The sequence below is a fragment of the Bison bison genome, unplaced genomic scaffold, assembly GCF_000754665.1.
Source record: "Bison bison bison isolate TAMUID 2011002044 unplaced genomic scaffold, Bison_UMD1.0 scf7180017864168, whole genome shotgun sequence".
Lineage (NCBI taxonomy): Eukaryota > Metazoa > Chordata > Mammalia > Artiodactyla > Bovidae > Bison > Bison bison.
In genome coordinates this window covers 2536444-2557500 of record NW_011494740.1, presented here as the reverse complement: position 1 = coordinate 2557500, position 21057 = coordinate 2536444, and the positions used below count along the sequence as shown (strand labels likewise).

Genomic DNA, 21057 nt, shown 5'->3' with positions numbered 1-21057 from the left:
TGTATCTGTGTGTGTTGCATAGGGGAATGGGGAAGGAAGAGTTTCATTTTAAATAGAGTGATCAGGAAAACCCTTATGGAAAAAAATATTTGAGTAAACATCTGAAGTAGATGAAGAGGAAGGGTGTTCTTGGCAAAGGGAACAGCAAGTACAAAGGCTCTGAGCTGAGAGCTTAAGGAACAGCTAAGAGGCCAATGTGGCCAGAATAGAGTAAGTAGATGAGATTAGCAAAAAGATGCAAATTATGTCTGAGTTTTATAGGTGACTGAATGTACTCTTGGCGAGAAAGAGAAACTTGACATGATCTGTCTTTAGTTTTTAAAGTATTATTTCAGATGCAGGAATAACAGAAAAGCACATCCAAAAGGAGAAAGTTGGCTCAGAGTCTACTGCAACAGTCTGGTGGCCTAGACCCAGGAAGAGGAGATGCTGAGAAGTAGTCTGATGCCAGATATGTTTAAAAGTAAAGCAAAAGGATTTATTGATAGGTTAGATGGGAGATATAGGAGAGTTACAAGTGATTCCAAAGTTTTTGGCTTGAGTACCTGGAAGATGAATTCTACATAGAGACTGATCCTTGTAGGAATGGGGTTTCTAGAATTAAGATTCAAGAGTCACAAGCTCAAAGTTGAATCTGATGAACAGCTATGAACCTGAGGTCTGAAGAGTATTATAAGTGAACCTCAGATGAAGCATTTAACTCCTTGGTGATTTTGTCATGAAACATGGGAAAAGATAGCTGTAGCAGATAGAGCATAGCTTCCACAAAATTCTCCCTCAAGCATTATAATTTCGCAATGGTTACTATAACCCTTCAGGAAAGTCTGAAACAGCCTATATGGTGGGACAGAGATCTGGGGGACAGAGCATTAAACAAGCGTGTGGCCTGTCCTGCAGTCACACCTTAGCTGGGTCCTGGCAGAAGTAGCAGTACCTCAAGAGAACTGGGGTAGGGATTTCAGACATGACTGGTAGAACTGGGAGCCATGGTTGGGGGACAGGGAGTATGGTATATTGAGAAGCAATTTCTGGAAGCATAACTCAAGAAAACCCAAAAAAGTCCTTCCTCTTTCTAAATATATCCTGAAGAAATGTGAACTTTGATGGATGTGTACAGGGTGGAAAGGGAGAAAAAGGGTCCAAGATGAAGCTGATATTCATATTACACATCCTTTCCTTTCTTCCCAACTCTTATTTTCAGTTGCCAGGGTCTTGCCTAACATCTAATACTGTACTCAGGAAAGAATCTGCTCTCAGTTCTTTACAGCTCAGTGTAAATAAATTTAAGACAGCAGGCATCTTTCTACTGAAGACTTCTATAGGCGTGGGTCTAACCCTGTGGCTCAGTCAGGGTAGGAAATTAATAATAATGCAATTTGAGGTGAATTACCTCTCCCATGAGATATTTGCATCTTACTCTTGATCTTCAATTGTGGAATTAAAATTTTAAAACCCATCAAAAGATATTTATTCTCAATTAAACAGAAAAAAATAGTGCCTGGAGCATGTGGCTGCTAAAGTCAAGCCAGACAGTTAGATCCCTATTTTACACTTGGTCATGGTCAGCCCTAGAAATAGGTGAGCACCCTGACACTACAGCCTTCCCTTGTGTATACTTGCACATTTCCAAGAGTTCTATTCTGATCTAAGTTGGTCTGAGAATTAAAGCAGAATCCAAGGATAAGAATGGTTGCATTTATAAAATAAGAAGGAAAAATAAATTAAAAAGCAGTTACCATTTGGCAGCAGAAATACACATAGAGCTTTCTTCTCAATTTCCTCATACGAATACCATCTCCTCAAGCAAATACCATGCATTCAGGTACTCCCATTGTTTTTTCCCCCAAACTTTAAACTTTTTATGTTGTATTGGAGTATAGCCAATAAACAATGCTGTGGTAGTTTCAGGTGAATAGCAAAGGGACTCAGCCATACATATACTTGTATCCATTCTCCCCCAAACTCCCCTCCCCCATCCAGCCTGGCACATAACATTGAGCAGAGTTCCATGTGCGATACAATAGGTCCCTGTTGGTTATCTGTTTTAAATATAGCAATGTATACATGCAGGTACTCCCATTATTGACAGTTGATTATTCACGCTGGAGTCACAGAGAGAATTGATAAATCATCATGAAATACTCATTATAATCATATCAACACAGAACTGGTTCATAAGCATGGATAGTGCTCAAGTTATAAAATGTTTTCACACTAGCTTGATCCCTCACAGTAACCCCAGAGCAGGTATTACTATTATTGTTATTCTCAGTTTTTAGATAAGAAACTAAGATAAGGGGTTACTAAGGATTACATTTCTTGTTTCCTATGATTTTCAGAGGTAATGAAAGAAGAAACTTAATATTAAAAAGTTCACATTTATAAATTTAGAAGGAAGGTAATTACTTGCTTTGTAAATGGATTTATCATAGGAAATTTTCATATCATTGCATTTAAAATATAATGTGCTCTTTGAGAATTTGAAATACACAGTTATAATATGACAATTATAAAGTGAGATGCATATTACAAGGACCTTTGGACTCGATGTCATTGAGTAGTTACACTCAAAAAAAAAAAAAACACAAAAAAACGGGCATTTAAAAAATAAAAACTTACATTTCCTCTTGCCGGTAGTCTAACTCCCACTGTGAATTATTTCCATTCTGAGAACAAATAATTCCCACTGTCAGAGCTACCACTATAGCCGGGACTCCTATGTCATAAAGAGAATTGCAGAATAAATAATTTACCCAAACCTGGGGTTAATTATAAAAGACTGTGAATGAATTATATATCTGACCTTTTTCAGGATATATTGTTCTTTCTACTATACACAATGTACTAAGTGATCTACAGATGCAGGTTAACAGTGGACATAGTTTTTCAGTGTTTTATTTTCCCTTTCAATGTTGGCTATGTGTACCAATCCTATACCATTTCCAATCTTTTTGTAACTGTTAACACAATGTCCACTCTTAAATGGCTCAATTTCTCTTCCATTTGAATAAACTTAAATTTAGATAACACTAAAACAACTCTCCTTTGCAGGAACCCATTAAATTTTTCAAATTACTTTTCTTAAAAGAGTCCCTCTGACTGTCTTGAAATATTTTTTTTAAAGTAGTCAGAAGGTTGATTACATGTGGTCTAAATCTCAAGTCTAACTAACAGAGATGTTAAAGGAAATAAACATTTAAAGTTAGCTCATAATGTGTTACCCCACTCCAGTACTCTTCCCTGGAAAATCCCATGGACGGAGGAGCCTGGTAGGCTGCAGTCCATGGGGTCGCTAAGAGTCAGGCATGACTGAGCGACTTCACTTTGACTTTTCACTTTCATGCATTGGAGAAGGAAATGGCAACCCACTCCAGTATTCTTGCCTAGAGAATCCCAGGCATGGGGGAGCCTGGTGGGCTGCCGTCTATGGGGTCGCACAGAGTCAGACACAACTGAAGCGACTTAGCAGCAGCAGCAGCATATGTGTTTAGGACAGCTGCTTGGTCATATCTGCCCTCCCTTCACTAGACAGAAGGCACTCTTAGTGATTGCTGGATTTTCCATCTCCCCTATCTGGAGGCCTTGTACTACTAGGTCTTCAATAGGTGTTTGTTTAAATTAAATGATTTCAACAAAATTAAATTTCTGAGAAAGTGTAGAAGCAAACACTTACCCCATCCAATTAAAGAGTTAAAAAGGATGAAATGCTGAGGAAGAGGCTTCATGGTCCTAATTAGAAGGAAATAGAGCTGGGCAGCACTGAGTCCCATCCAGACAAAGGTCGCTAACCCAAAATAGTGCAGTAAGATAGCAATTGCAGTGCACTTGGGATTCGAGATGACAACAGTGTCTTGTCTGAGCATTACATTACTACTCAAGTCAGTATTATTGGTCTCACTGTTACTTGTCTTTATGTTCTTATTGGAGTTTTCAATTCCAAACACGAAGAAGAGGTTGAAGATCAACATAGATACACACAGACTAACCAACACCCAGGTTACTGAGGTTTTTCGGACTTTCCTGAAAATAAAAAATATAATTAAATAAACAAAACAGCTACAAAAGAGAAACTCTAGTGAAATCGTGAGGTTAAAAAAGGATATTATTACTCATGTAAACCTAGCTCATAGCCCAGTTGGGCCAGCTGGTAGATAGACCTTCCCAACTACATCAGAGAAACAATCTCTCCTCATCTGATTCCCACAAAGAAGTGAGTTCAAGAAAACAGATTGATACCTCCTTTCTTGAAACTGTGTTCTAATCAAAGGTGCTAGCTGTTCTCCAGAAATGCCCTTTTGTGAACTCTATTTGTGCGAATTTCCAGGCCCTGTGTATCTCCCTCCAAGTGACCTGATACAGCTAAAGGAATGCAGTAGACGGCCTGGCAGCCAGGACCAAATATCCATCAGACAAAGTGGTGCTTAGTCCACAATATGTTTATATTTCTATGGCCCACAACAAGGACTTCTAATGTAAAACAGAGCTTCTAATGTATACAGGTCAGGAAGCAACAGTTAGAACTGGACATGGAACAACAGACTGGTTCCAAATAGGAAAAGGAGGATGTCAAGGCTGTATATTGTCACCCTGCTTATTTAACTTATATGCAGAGTACATCATGAGAAATGCTGGGCTGGAAGAAGCACAAGCTGGAATCAGATTGCCGGGAGAAATATCAATAACCTCAGATATGCAGATGACACCACACTTATGACAGAAAGCAAAGAAGAACTAAAAAGCCTCTTGATGAAAGTGAAAGAGAAGAGTGAAAAAGTTGGCTTTAAACTCAACATTCAGAAAACTAAGATCATGGCATCTGGTCCCATCACTTCATGGGAAATAGATGGGGAAACAGTGGCAGACTTTATTTTGGGGGTCTCCAAACTCACTGCAGATGGTGATTGCAGCCATGAAATTAAAAGATGCTTGCTTCTTGGAAGGAAAGTTATGACCAACCTAGATAGCACATTAAAAAGCAGAGACATTACTTTGCCAACAAAGGTCCATCTAGTCAAGGCTATGGGTTTTTCCAGTGGTCAGTATGGATGTGAAAGTTGGACTATAAAGAAAGCTGAGTGCCAAAGAATTGATGCTTTTGAACTGTGGTGTTGGAGAAGACTCTTGAGAGTCCCTTGGACTGCAAGGAGATCAACCAGTCCATCCTAAAGGAGATCAGGCATGGGTGTTCATTGGTAGGACTGATGTTGAAGCTGAAACTCCAATACTTGGGCCACCTGATGCGAAGAGCTGACTCACTGGAAAAGACCCTGATGCTGGGAGAGATTGAGAGTAGGAGGAGAAGGGGACAACAGAGGATGAGATGGTTGGATGGCATCACCAACTTGATGGACATGGGTTTGGGTGGACTCCGGGAGTTGGTGATGGAGAGGGAGGCCTGGTGTGCTGTGGTTCATGGGGTCTTAAAGAGTCAGATATGACTGAGGGACTGAACTGAACTGAATGTAAAAGAGGGCTTCCCTGCTGGGTGAGACAGTAAAGAATCTGTCTGCAATGCAGGAGACCTGGGTTCGATCCCTGGGTTGGGAAGATCTCCTGGAGGAGGGTGTGGCAACCCACTCCAGTATTCTTGCCTGGAGTATCCCCATGGACAGAGGAGCCTGATGGGCTGCAGTACGTTGGGTTGCAGAGTCGGACACAACTGAGCAACTAAACACAATGTAAAACATGCCTGAGGACTGTTCCTTCATCTGAAGATATAATTTGAGGGTGTAAAACCAAGTATTCTTTAAAACTTATGACATATCATTGCTAAGTCACGTCAGTCGTGTCCGACTCTGTGCAACCCCATAGACGGCAGCCCACCAGGCTCCCCCGTCCCTGGGATTCTCCAGGCAAGAACACTGGAGTGGGTTGCCATTGCCTTCTCCAATGCATGAAAGTGAAAAGTGAAAGTGAAGTCGCTCAGTAGACTCTTAGCGACCCCATGGACTTCAGCCCACCAGGCTCCTCCGTCCATGGGAGTTTCCAGGCAAGAGTACTGGAGTGGGTCGCCAGTGCCTACTCAGTTCTCTGTATATTACGGTATGAAAGTGAAAGTGTTAGTCACAACTCTTTGTGACCCCAGGACTGTAGCCAGCCAGGCTCCTCTGTCCATGGAATTCTCCAGGCAAGAATACTGGTGTGGGTTGCCATTCCCTTCTCCAAGGAATCTTCCCGACCCAAGGATCAAACCCAGATCTCCTGCACTACAGGCAGATTCTTTACCGTCTGAGCCACCAGGGGAGCTTACAGTCCTGTATTAAAAAATGTTATAAAATTTCCGCTCACTATCATCCAGACCTTTCTGTGTTTTTTAGACTACAAGGCCTCTTGAAATAACTATTTCCCCTATTAATGTGCTTAAAGTTCTAACACCTTCAAGTACTTCTCTATTTCTAATGTCTCAGAATCTGATGAACAAATCTGTTTGCCAATTATATTAATATATGGTTTATGATTTTATAACATTGATGACAATTAGAAGGAGTAATTACATTAATATATGCTTTATGATTTTACAACATTGATGACAATTAGAAGGAGTGAAATCTTAGGCAAACATATTAATTATACAGCTACCACAACTTTTCAGATGGGATCAAATAAATGTTTTAGTGTCTTTTCAAATGAAAGCACAGACAGAAGAGTTTCACTTTATGTGACAGACTTGTAATTACATGGCATGTAATTTTCCTTCAAGGCACTTACCACAATGTATAATTATATATTTATTTCTGTATATATGTGTATAATGTCTGTCTTCTCCCCAAGAATGTAAATTCCAAGGGAGATGATCTGTCTTGTTCATAGTTTTATATTTACCTCCTCACATGTTGCTTAGAGCCTCACACTGTAGGCCAAAGGTGACTAAAGAGACGCAATAACTAAATAAATTGAGGGAGGTGGAAAACAGCTAAAATAGACATTACTGGAACAACCGGAGAAATGTGAATACATATATTAACATGATAATCTTATATTAATGTTAAATTCTTGAGTTAAATTCTCTGAGGATAATAATATTATGTAGGAGTGCCCTTGTTCTTAGGAGATACATACATGCTTGAAGAATTTAGAGATGATGGTCATGATATTTACAACTTACTTTCAAAATTTCAGGAAAAAACAGAAAAAGAGAGAAAACAAAATATTAATAACTGGTGAATTCAAGTGAAGGGTATATGGGTATTCAGTATTCTCTTTCAACTTTTCTGTAGACTTTTAATTTTTTATAAATCAAACTTTACGGAAAAAAATGTTTAAGTAGCAATACCTTTAGAACAAAAGACCCCTGAATTTACACATCTGAGAAAACAGTTGTGAAGGAATTTATCAGGGAGAAATAATTCTGAAAAAAAGAAGCATTGTGAGACATCTTGAGTTTGAGAAGAAACCAGGTGGGAATGCACAATCGACCCAATTATTCCACAGATATCCCTCCACCATGGGCCAGGTACCGTGCTCAGCCCTGGGAGGGACTTATAAAAACAAGAGAAAACAGCAACAACAAAAGCAAAGAAGGCCACATCAATTTTCATGCTTAACGGGAAAACAGTAGACCAATAAGCTACTAAATGAACATGCTTACATTTATAGATTGTTGCAAATGCAGCATGTGACAAAAAATAACAAGTGCTATGCAAAATTGGATCTTGAGTGAGGAGATCAAGGTAGAAAGAAATATGTGTTTATGCTTATTTTAAAAATTAGTTTTAAAAAAAACTATGTATTTAAAAATCTTTTAAAATGTTTTACCATTTGAAAAATTAATATAGTTTAAAATTTACTTTTATCCTCAAAAACTTGCTAATTAGCAATGTTTCTTTCTTTCGAAAAAGCAAATTGGTAGTTATGCTTCTATTGAATACAAGGAACTATGGCATTAATGAGTTAGTGTTGTTATTTACTTGTATCTGACTCTTTTGTGACCCCATCGACTGGAGCCTACCAGACTCCTCTGTCCATGAAGTTTTCCAGGCAAGAATATTTGAGTGGGTTGCCATTTCCTTCTCCAGGGGATCTTCCTTACGCAGGGATCAAATCTACATCTCCTGCTTGGCAGGCGGATTCCATACCACCGAGCCACCAGGGAAGCCCATTAATGAGCTATAGGACCACATTAATTTTATGTGATAAACATGGTATGTAATTTTCCTTCAAGTCACTTAAATAGTTTGTAGTTATATATTATTTATGAATATGTCTTAGCCTCTCCAGGGCTGAGTATTCTATAAAATGAGCATGATGAACTAAATCTCATTTCCTTTCTGGTTCCAAGAGGCTGTATTCTAATGGAAATATGCTGAGAGGAAATAATATCAGGGTAACAATTTCTCTCATGAGATGAGCCTGCTTCCCTTCTTACCTGGTGCCGATCTGAAATATAATTGTGAGAGCCAGACCAACAATGGACAGTGCACATCCAAATGTGGAAAATACATCTAGTGATTCAGGATATTTATATTTCTTTTTGAAACTCTGGAAAATAAGTTAAGACTCATTATTTTAAAATAGCTACTCTGAAATAGTTATGAAAGTCAACATCACAAAGAGTTACATTGGTTAAAACAGTCTGGATATTGGTCAAAATATCCATATATGTCTTTTTATATAAAGATATATTTTAAAAGGAAATAAATCAACCCCTTCATCTCTAAGCAATATTCATGAAATAGTGGCTTGAGAAAAGTTATCTAATTCAGTGAGGGAAGACATAAACACCATTCCTCAATGTCTAAAATCAAAGCTGTTTGTGTTATCTAAATTGGCTGCTGTTGCTGCTGCTGCTGCTGCTAAGTCTTTCCAGTCGTGTCCGACTCTGTGCGACCCCATAGATGGCAGCCCACCAGGCTCTGCCTTCCCTGGGATTCTCCAGGCAAGAACGCTGGAGTGGGTTGCCATTTCCTTCACCAATGCATGAAAGTGAAAAGTGAAAGTGAAGTCTCTCAGTCGTGTCCGACTCTAGGGACCCCATGGACTGCAGCCTACCAGGCTCCTCTGTCCATGGGATCTTCCAGGCAAGAGTACTGGAGTGGGGTACCATTGCCTTCTCCGCTAAATTGGCTGGAGTTGTTTTATTTACCTGTTACATTATTTGTATGCACAACTGTAATCTAAGGGGAAACCTGAATATCTAAGCTCATGTACTAAAATTAAAGTTGCAGAAGTATTTTTCTGGATATGAAAAGATATTCACAAGATCCTGTTCATTTTTGCTTTTGGAAAGGGGGACCTAACCTTTGTGAAATATATCCATATCCACCCCAGAATTTTAGTATATAGTCTCAGAAAATTATGTTCCATATGAGTATGTACTCTTAGAAATGTGGAGAGGTAATAATGGTGATCACTGGGTGAAAAGAGACATACATACAGAATTATTTTTGCCTTCCTGTACTTTTTAATTTTTCAAATTGTTATTATTAGAAAAGCTGTATATGATTATTTATAAAACATGAAAGTTAAATATAGAGATATAATTTTAAAACACACAAGTTCCTTTTTACTGCTATTACCCCACATCAAACCCTACCATCTCTTCTCCAGAGGTGATATTTTTATTTTTGGCTCCGCCAGGTGGCTTGTGGTGTCTTTGTTCCCCAACCAGGGATCAAACCCATGCCCTCTGCAGTGGAAAAGCACACCCTAACAACTGGACCACCAGGGAATTCCCCAGAGGTGACCTTTTTTTAATGTGTTTACAAATATTACCTACATCTCTTGCACAAATATACAGGATTTTGTTAACATAATCATTTTCAAATTGCTATTTTACTGTTTAAATATCATAAACATTTTCCCATATCAGTATATTTCTGCTTAGTAAGTAGACTTTTACTCTATATGCATTGAGTATGTATTGCTTTAGTAGGAAAAAAATAAAAATAAACTTCATTTTAAAAAAATCATAAGGGCTTTCCTGGTGGCTCAGTGGTAAAGAATCTGCTTACCAATGCAAGGGACACAGGTTCAATCCCTGATCTGGGAAGATCCCACATGCCATGGAGCAACTAGGCCCATCCACCAACCACTGAACCCAAGTACACAACTACTGAAACCCTCGCACCCCAGAGCCTGTGCTCCTCAAGAGAAGCCACCACAATGAGAAGCCTGTGTACCATAACTAGAGAAAAGCCCATGCAGCAACAAAGACCCAGCATAGCTAAAACTAAATAAACATAAACAAAACTATGTTAAAAAAATTATAAGACAAAAATGTCACATTACTTCCTATGTGTAATATACTAAGTAGATGACACAGAATCATAGAATATATAGATCTTTAGATCTTAGAAATCATCTATTCACTCAGAGTTTATCTGCTCTTAAACTTTACATATTAATACAATTCTAATCACCTTTTTAAAAATTTTGCAACTCAAAAGTAATGATAAATATTAATATGTGGGCATTGAAGCAGATTCAGATTTTAGTAAGAACAATTGAAAGTCTGACCTCAAAACAGGAGAAAAAAAACTATGAAAGTATAACCCGTATCATTTAATATGTAAAGCAATCTGAGTTTTACACAGCTATTCAGTAATACTAATGATCTTAAGATATCAAAAACGTTAAAATTGTATCTTTACTATTTACTGACTGAGAAAGCAGATCTCTCTATAATGCAAGTTATAAAATAATCAAAATCAATTTTAAATATTTGGTAATTAAAATAAGAAAATGATAATTACTTCAAAAATATTTTAAAAGCAAGACTCTATAATTTGATAGTCTATGCTATACCAGTATGCTCTGATCCCCATTGGCTTCCCAAATACAAATATTTCTTAGCTACAGAAACTTAAAACATCCACTTCTTTGGAAGATTTACAGTGTTAAGAGCCCCTTAATAAGGGGAAGACAGTCTACACCCCTCCCCACTCCACTGCAGTATAAAAACATTCCATCTAGCATAAAAAATAAATATTTTTCCTTTTGCCAGAATAATAGATTCCTGGAAATGCAATAAACGAATCTCCTCTTCCTAAAAAGGTCAGTTCAAGAACTCTCAAGAGGTGTATAAACACCTGGATACCAGAGCTGTTACCAGTTACTCATACAGGGGAGCACTAGAGTGAAAAGAACACATAGAGGAACTATGGGACAAGTTGAATTAGAAAGCTCTTCCTCTTATACCTTCTGGCATACACTTAGTAACTTAGATGCTTATAATGGAAAAAGCTCTGGGTAACTTATTCAAACTCACCCACAGCTATGTACATACTGAACCATCTTTAGCACTCAGCTATACAGCCTTACCTCTGGCTGTAGCAACTTCATGCTTCAGACATGCAAGTTAGTTGAATGGAGTCTGTCAGCTCCTCTTTTGCACATGGGCTCCCTTCTCATTATTAAATGCACAATACTGAATTCATCTATTTTGAGACTATTTTGCAAAAAGCACTATTCTAATTGCCTTTACCAGCACTTTTTTTTTTTCATTCTCTAACTTCATTCCTTGTTTTCCCATTTAATCAAAGTTGAGTTGAGTGTCTATGTAAACTAATCCCCAAATTATCTCCAGTTAGCACACAACACAATTGCATGTAAGTAAAACTCTTGTCCAGAAAGAGATTACCATGTAAACCCTTACCATCAATACTGCAAAGTTAGTAGTATGGTTGCAGTGGCAGTGTAGAAATCCATCAGTGCCCTCCTGTTTGTGACAGCCATGCGTGTCCCAATCCTTCATGGAAAAATTCCAATAGACGCAGGCATAGGAATGAAGCTGGAATTCTGTTCGGTTGTACTGTGAATAAGACAATGGCAACTGATTTTTTCAAAATGCTTAATTGTGTGGAAAAAAATCAAATAGGCTAAGATAAGCTTGAAGTGAAAGTTTTAGTCACTCAGTCATGTCTGACTCTTTGTGACCCAATGGACTGTACAGCCCACTAGACTCCTGTCCGTGGGATTTTCCAGGTATGAACACTGGAGTGGGTTGCCATTCCCTTCTCCTGAGGATCTTCCCGAGCCAGGGATTGAACCCAGGTCTCCTGCATTGCAAGCAGATTCTTTACTATCTGAGCTACCCATATGAGAAATCAATTGTATGATTATGTATGATATGTACTGATACAAAGCATAGCATCTTTATTACAGATTAAGAAAGAGAATATAAAATTCAAAGTAGTTAATTTTACACTTAGTGTTATAAAAATATGGATGGGGGAGAAGTTAAAGTTAGTCTTGTCATATAAACTTTCAAAGAGGTGTTCTGTGGATTTCTTTTGCCCAAACTGTCCCTGCTTTTGTAATCAAGAGTGGGCTGAATTATTTCTATTAATGGGAAAACTCACCCTTGGATTAAAGACCATTTCAACAGAAGCGCTCTGATCTTCCACATTTTCATCTGTTTTGCTTGAGACAATTTTTTGACTAAAGTCTGATTTAGTTATAAAAGTTTTTGATTGGAAAAGCTTGTTGTTTTGATACACTACAAAGCCACATGCCTTGACATTAGCTGTGAGGGGGGAAAACAGACACTAAAATCAATAAGGGAACCCTAGGTAAGTGAGAAAGTCCCATACCATCACCGAACTGCATGACTGCTTAACACTCCAGTGAAATACAGAAAATAATGGTCTGCTGACTGCCTTTATTTAACTGCAGCATCTAATTAACACATATAACATATGGTTGGCCATTCCATCCACATTAATTTCTTTCCTAAGATTCCTTATGTTCTAAATGGAAACCATAATCTCTGCCTAATCCACCTTAAAAAAAATACCAAAAGGATCTCATGTATAAAGTAAACATTCTTGCTTTCTATGCAGTGAGACAGTGAACACAATGAGCAGGTAGCTCAAGACCATGTTGCTTTGCCCCCTGAGTCATTGAATAAGAAACAGCAGAGAGTGATCATTAGGACAGCAGTGCCTAGAGGACTGCTCTGGGAGGTCTGGCTCCTATGCAGAGGGACTGAGCAGAAACCAGTTTATTAAATCACAGAGCCAGCAGCTCAAGTTGTGCATATCAGGGATTCTTTCAACAGACTAAATACTTTCCATCAGCTCTTGAACTACTGGTCTCTGTTATTTCAAGACAACGACAGGCTTTTGCCCAAGGCTGGAAAATGACTGGGACACATCCCTTCAGGACACTGGAAAAACTGGTCAGCTTTTCCTAAGAGAGCCTGCAGGAGCATGGCTGCAACAGGGGGTTCTGCAGCGGGGCTGCTGGCCATGGCAATGGTCAAACAGAACCACCTTTGAAATGCCTCCTGACACTTCATAGAACTCTTGGCCATATTTAAAACAACAGAAGCAACAACAATGAATATACATTTTAGCTGAATAAATTCCCTAAACTCTGATATCTTTTACAAGTGAAAAGCTTGCATGTATTTGCGTGGGTGTGTATGTGTCTCTGTGTGTATATACATACACACATATATATTATATACTTAATAAGTACAAAGAATACTAAAATGGTGGTGGTGGGACCAGAATAATCAGTCTTGTGCTTTGAGAGATAGGTAGGTAAGGCCCTGACAGCCCCCAACACATCCTCCACAGCCCCCGCTTTGCTCTGTCCTCTTCTGAGAAATAAAGACATTGGCTTCTGAAGAGTTTTTACATCACACTGAGCCCACCAAATTGTTCCTTCTTTGTCACACTAAGTGACAAAGTTAACCATAAAAATGTAGTATGACTGCTTTTTAATCTTATTTTTATAAAAGAATGACATGCTTGATGTAAAATTCAAATCCATATAAGTACATACATTTAAAAAATGAAATTCCCAGTCACCCCTTTCCTCATTCCTACAGGATTCTGGTTGTTTATTAGAAAATCATCTTTTCATCTAGATAATTAGATTCACTAGAACAAATTATACTTACCATTATCTTATGATTTTAAAAGAATCTCCATATTTCAAGATATAATCCTCCTTGATGTTTTTTTATATTTTCTCTTTCTTTTCTTGATCAAATTTATCAGAAGCTTGTGTATATTTCATTAGCCTTTCATGGAATCAATATTTTATTTTGTTGACCCATCTAGCATTTGTTAAGTATGTCCCATTTTTATTAATTTATGCCATTTTATTAATTCTTTTTTTCTAGATTTGCTATCTTACTTTTTATGCCTCTTTAGGTGAATGATTATTTTTTAACAATTTCTCATATTATCTAATAGATTTATTAAGGGAAATACACTTTCCTTTAATTACATCTTTGTCCACATTCCATAGGGTTTCATCTAAGGAGTTCTCATAGCTATTAATTTTCAAGGACTCTGTAATCTGTCCTTTAATTTCCTTTCTAACAATGGTATTTTAAAATTCTTAATTGGATAAAATTTTGGCTATTCTTAATGGTACATTTATAGTTTCATTGCATTGTGGTCAGGAACTATGTCCTGTATAGCTTTATTTTTTAATTAATTAATTTTTAATTGAAGGATAATTGCTTTACAATATTGTGTTGGTTTCTGCTGTACATCAACATGAATCACCCATGGGTAAAATATGCAAGTTTTTCTATTTGGCCTAATAGTTTTTGAAGCACTCCATAGATATTTGAAAATAATTTTTATTATCTATTTTCTGTCTATAAAACTACATACACAAACAAATGTATATAAAGGCCAAGTTTATTAGCTATTTTTTGTCTACTTGATCTTCAGTTTCTGGAGCAACTTTATATTTCTCCCTATAACACAAGGTTGTTGATGTGACCCTGTATTTCCAATAATTTTTGCTTATACACTTCAATCTTGAAGTCTTTTTAAAAAACTTAATATAAAAACATGTTCCTTTCAGTCCAATCTGAATCTTTGACTCTAGACAGTGTTACTTCAACCTGTTTGACTCTAATGATAGTTTATATGAAATCAAAAATTAGATCTACCTTTCACCAAATACAAACACAAATTCCAGGTTCATTAAAGATCTAAATGTAAACATAAACACTAAAAATATTCAGAAGACAATATAGAAGACTATAATTGTGACTTTAGTAGAGCAATGAATTTAAATATCAGTTATAGAAAAAAAGATTGATGCATTGGACTACATTATAAAGTAAAATTTGAGTATGACAAATGACATGAAAAACCAAGTAAAAGATAGCTACAGACTGGAGGGAAGATATTTGCAATTTATATAACCAATAAAGAATTAGTTAGCCAATTAGAATTATATAACCAATGAGAATTATGAATTTAGTCTCTCTAAAATATGTATTTTTTGGCACTGGATTTTTTATTTGGGGAGAAAATAAAAGTAAATGTGTGCATTCAATCTGCTTTATTGTATTCGATTGTCAATTTTAGACTTTGAATAGTACAGGCATGACAAGTTAGACACAAGAATTTCTAAAAGGTTATATGCACAACAATAAGGAGCTCATGATGAGCACCATACAAGGAGATAACTGAAAATTAGTACTGCTATATGCTGACTGTGTCAATTACATAAAATATCCCAAGGACAAGTCAATAGGATGAATTTAAGCCTGTGAGCACCATTCCACTAGTAAACATGGGCAAAGTTTATGACTGAATGCTTTTTAAGTGTATTTTTAAGTATAAAACTGAGCCATTTGGCTACATTTTAGGTGGAAAATAGATTGTGTTCATAAGCCAGAGCATTTCAATTCTGTCACCCTCCAAGTGTTTTTGAAAAGACAGGGGAAGAAAATCATCTCTGGGGCTAGAATAATAGACTTGAGATTACCAAAATTTGTTAGAGCTCAAACATACTCACATGCAAATTACTCAGTATGTAACTTAAGTAAACATAATTTCTTGCTCAATGAATTTTAAGCTATTAATTACATGAATTTGAGTGCATTTTTCAAGTAATGTAATTTGAGACCTACTTTTCGAGGTGTTGAGCAAGAGCTGAAGTTCCGTCTGTTCGTTGGGATTCAGTTTGTCTACGTCCACGTTTACACGTGTGGAACCAGGAGTCAGAGAATTGCTAGTTCCTACGAGAAGGAAAAAAAGCAGAATTTTATAAAAGTCTACATTTTCATGAATAGAGCATATATTGGTAGCAGAATATTCTCTGCTATTACAAGAACTTAAAACAAACAGCTGACCTTTCAGTACAGTGAAGAGAACACCTGTAGACCCCTCGTTGCCTCCTGAATAGACATTAACTGACTGTATTGCTATATTAGGTTCTACCACTGGCTGGTCGCTCAAAGACAAGGAATAAGTCTCCATTTGCTCAATAAGCCTGCATAGAAAAAAACATTAACAACACACTATTATTGAAATTTGTTATAAAATCAGTTGTGTGTGTCCCACATTCCAGTGGAAAGGCATGCCCACAGAACTCAAGCAATCACAATATTGGCACAATCCTGTAACAATATCGATTTTTTTTTTAATCAGAGTCTTACTTTGTTACATGTACTTTCTTCTTCTTTTTTTAACTGATTCATGTTGATGTATGGCAGAAACCAACACAATATTGTAAAGCAACTATCCTTCAATTAAAAATAAATTAAAAAATAAAGTTATACAGGACATGGTTCCTGACCACGATGCAGTGAAACTACAAATGTACCATTAAGAATAGCCAAAATTTTTCTGGTAAACTTTCCCCACTGTAGGGTACCTTGGACATAGATGCCAGAAAGCTGGAATTCAAGAAGGACAGATTTCCCAATAGAAACAGTCTTTGTTACGTTGGTCTTCTCATAAAAGGACTGCACTGCCATGCCCTCCCATTGACCAGTCACGTGATTGTTGTTTCTCCAGTGTTGAGACTCAATATTCACTTATTTAACTCTCTCCTCTCACCCAAAGCCCACAGTTTTCAAACCATTTAAGTGCTGACTCCTGAGGTGACAGTTCATAGGGAATTATGGAAGCACAGAACACTGAGCTCATTGCCTCAGCTATTAACTAAGCATTGCAGCTTCTCACAATATTTGTTTCTACTCTGGATAAGTTTGAAGATAGATTAGATGGACAATGGGAGGGAGTGGGGGGAATCTTAATTTGGTGTTCTCCAAAGATAAATTGGCTTAGACAGTAAAGAATCTGCCTGCAATGTGGGAGACCCGGGTTCGATCTCTGTGTCTGCAAGATTCCCTGAAGTAGGAAATGGCAACCCACTCCAGTTTTCTTGCCTGGAGAATCCCATGGACAGAGGAGCCTGGTGGGCTACAGTCCATGGGGTCACAAAGAGCCAGACATGACTGACTTTGACTTTCAAAGATAAGTCATAAGATTGTTTCTTTTTCCTGTTTCCCATAAAAATATTTGCACTCTTTCTGTTCTTGACAAAGCAAAATGTCTATGTCTAAGACAACTGGTTCAATCTAATTTTCCCGGTAATGAAAGAATTTCATTAGAATGTAATTATTCTTCATTCTAAAACTTTATTCCTTCCATTAATATATCTTTTCCCTTCCCCAAGTGACATTAAAAAAAGAAAATTTTAAATAATTAAATTTCATAAAGAGAATGTGGTAACCATTCATAAGGAAACAGTCAAGTAAAGTCATAATTTCAAAAGTTTTCCTTTCCTAATACTATTTTCCATAATTTTCAGCGATTCACACTATGTATTTCCCACTTAATGAATAACAATGAAACCTGAGAGCTGCTTTCAACAGGAGGAACACCTAACAAAGCTCCAATCTGCTAGGAACATGATTCATCCAACCAACAGTATCTGCTGAGCATCCAACAAAAAGCTCAGTACCCGTGAAACACTGAGGATACTAAGGGAAGCTCCTTCAGGCATTGAAAACTAACAGGAAAAATGTGCTAGATGCATGAGAGTGTTTGCCGTTTTTAAGAGTTGCTCTCACCATGGCCGTGTGTAAGGGGTTTATTCCTCCCATATTATTCTTTCCTCCTCTTGTCATTATGATTGGATGATAGGTGGGTGCCGGTCAGGAGACTGGCCGTCAACCTGGTACAAATAACTAGAAAAAGCAACCAGATCCCCTTTCACTCAGGAATCTTCCATTAGTGCAGCAATGATATCAGAAAAGCCTGGCTTTAACAGGGCCCCGAGAGGTCATTATGGCTGGCCCTCCTTATCTCAGGTTTCGCATCCGTGGTTGGTTGAATCTGCCAATGTGGAGCCTCCCGCTGATACAAAGAGCCAACTACACCAATTTATATAAGGGACTTGGGCACCTGGGAATTCTGGTATCTGTCAGGAGGAGATGAGGTAAGAGAGAGTGTGGTCCTGGAACCAACCTCCCATGTCTACTGGGGAAAGACAGCATATCATTGTAAGGACAAATACAAATTTAAAATGAGAGGCTTAATTATTCCTGTTGAAAATAAGGGAAGGTATTTCCCTCCCCTGGGAATGAAAGAAGGGAAAATCAGAATGAAATGCACCAGGAAGGTTGGTGTCTATCAGGAGAATTTGCACCTGGTCTCAGGTCAGTGGAAGAGTTGCCTCGAGGAACAATATCCTTCCAAGGGAGAGAGGAGAGAGAGTACCTTTGCTGGCAGGTCACCAGGATTTTTCTCTGGAGGAGAGCTAACAGGTTGGTGACCTGATCTTAGGGCTGGAAGCTGAAGATGAAAGTCTTATCTACATGAATAAAGACCTGAGTCCATAGCAGTTTATGCAAAAGATCACCTGGGAGAGGGTAAACTGATAGCCCATCATTAGAAAAATAAGTCGACTAGAAATTCAGAATGGGAGGAAGGAGGGTCTGAGTGTGGTTATATAAATTCATATTTCAACACGTCCTATATTTAAATGTTTCACTTTTTCCTTTACACACCTTCTTTGATGCCATTTGGAATTTACACATAAATCACACAGCCTTTTTTTTATCCTTCCATGCCTGCTGCTAAGTCGCTTCAGTCATGTCCGACTCTGTGCAACCCCAGAGATGACAGCCCACCAGGCTCCCCCGTCCCTGGGATTTTCCAGGCAAGAACACTGGAGTGGGTTGCCATTTCCTTCTCCAATGCATGAAAGTGAAAAGTCAAAGTGAAGTCGCTCAGTCGTGTCTGACTCTTAGCGACCCCATGGACTGAAGCCTACCAGGCTCTTCCGTCCATGGGATTTTCCAGGCAAGAGTACTGGAGTGGGGTGCCATTGCCTTCTCCCCTTCCATGCCAGAAGGCAACAAAAATCATAACTGTTTATGTTGTGACTGAGACAGTGTTGAGACAGTGTTTTCGTCTGTCTCATCACCTGTGACTTTCTCAGCCGAATCCCACAATGGCTCTTTCTTCAGCCTTCTCACCAAAAACATCCACTTTTCCCCTTTGCCTCCAGCAAGACTGCAAACACAGAGCCTCCAGCTCTGAAGGGAGTTCACTGGATCTCATGGCTGCAACCTTCTCCAACTCCAAGAAAAAATGGGAGCATCAACACTGCCAGTGAGAATGATCCAGACTCCTAGAGAAATCTGAAGTCATGAAATATACCAGTTCAATTGTTTACACCTCTACCACCATCTCTCAGAAGTATAATCTTGTGAATGTCCTGTTTCCTGTTTTTGTGCCTTTTCCACTTTGGAGACTCAATACTAAATAGGTACTGGTCATAATTATTAAAGAACTGAGAACTACTTCTAGGAAATAATAGGTGATGCAAACAAAGATTTCGTACAAGAATGTTGATTGCTCAAAATATCAAAAGACCTGAAGCTATCTAAATGTTCAGCAGCAGAGAACTGCTTAAATAACAGTTCATTCATATTATGCGGTAATCTAAAACATGATGTAGATGCATAGGTACTTATATTAATTAGATGTTTATAAGGTATTATAAAGTGACAAAAACAAGTTCTATATTTAAAAAACATGTAGTAGAGACCTCCCTGGTGGTCCAGTGGTCATGATTTCACTTTCCAGTGCAGTAATGTGGGTTCAATTCCTGGCCGGGAAGCTAAGATCCCACATGCCATGTGACCAAAAACCAAAACATAAAACAGAAATAATACTGTAAAAAATTCAACAAAAGACTTTAAAAAATAACCCACATCAAAAAAATCTTAAAATAAAAAAAAGAGTATGTAATAGGATATACACACACAGAGGAAAAAATCTTGAAGAATATATACCAACAGATTAAGGTGAGACGATATTTAAAATTTCACTTCTCTACATAGTTTCTTTTTCTATTATGAGCATGCATATTTAATTAAATTTTTAAAGAGTTAAGAAAACTGTATAGAAGATAAAATCACATCGAATCCTAGTGAGAGGCCTCTATGAATAAAGTACACAAGTTTTAGTATAAATGCACAACCAGAAGTAATCTGTGACACAGGAATCCAAAAGAGAGAAAGCAGGCAGAGTTGGATCCTCTTTTTTTTTTCAGTGTAGCCTTGAGAAAGCTAAAGAAAATTTAATCAAACTACACTAGGATCTTGGGGAGAACTACACTAGGATCTAGGGTGGGGTTGGGGGCGCAGGGGAGCTAGAAATGTGTCTTGCAAAGCTATGCTGTTATTTGCAGTTCTGTGCACTGAGAAAGGAGCTAAAAGAATTATGCACACAGTGGTTCCTGGGCCATGCCAAGCTAAGGCTGGGAAAACAAATCCTAATCTGAATCATCCCAGTTACTCTATATCCCAGGCCATGCCCACCCCTGCAATGAGGAGTTAGAAAGCTATGGCTTTAGTCTGCACTCCAGAGAATTAGCCATTTTGTGTATCCACGAGAGAAATAAAGACACCCCTGTTAATGCTGTAACCTGGGAAAGTAAGCAGCAATGCATTAGGTTTTCCTTCCAAACTGGAATTGTACTTACGTTGAAAAGGTATCATCACTATCAGCAGCAGTAGCAGCTCTTTGAAAAACATCTTCACTAGCATCTAGAAGTTGACTCACTGTTGTCACAGCAACTTTTTTCGCCTGCCAGGAAGAAGGCATTGATTATCACAGAAGACACATTGCACACCACCATCATCATTATAGTTACCACGAATTATTACCGTATCAAGTGGCACCATTGGTATGGTAATCTAGAGATGTTTTTCAAAACTGAAGTTTTGAAAGTATTCTCTCTACCTAAGAAGGCAGAGAAAATAAAGGTAAGGCACAGTGAAAATATAAACTGAGTTAATTAGGAGGCTTAGGTCTCTGAATCTCACCTCATAGCAAG

At 37.8% G+C, this 21057-nt stretch overlaps 1 protein-coding gene across 1 annotated transcript in view; it reads right to left on the bottom strand.

Annotated features, from left to right (window-relative positions):
* The window catches only part of GPR128 (G protein-coupled receptor 128), a 62473-nt gene that overhangs the window by 11757 nt on the left and 29659 nt on the right, over nucleotides 1–21057 (bottom strand). Inside the window, exons 6-13 of the mRNA XM_010841957.1 lie at nucleotides 20704–20807; nucleotides 16052–16191; nucleotides 15830–15937; nucleotides 12300–12463; nucleotides 11594–11749; nucleotides 8366–8478; nucleotides 3674–4020; nucleotides 2620–2716 (exon numbers count right to left, since the gene is read on the bottom strand). Of these exons, the coding sequence (XP_010840259.1) occupies nucleotides 2620–2716; nucleotides 3674–4020; nucleotides 8366–8478; nucleotides 11594–11749; nucleotides 12300–12463; nucleotides 15830–15937; nucleotides 16052–16191; nucleotides 20704–20807 (1229 nt within the window). The remainder of the gene's footprint in view (nucleotides 1–2619; nucleotides 2717–3673; nucleotides 4021–8365; nucleotides 8479–11593; nucleotides 11750–12299; nucleotides 12464–15829; nucleotides 15938–16051; nucleotides 16192–20703; nucleotides 20808–21057) is intronic.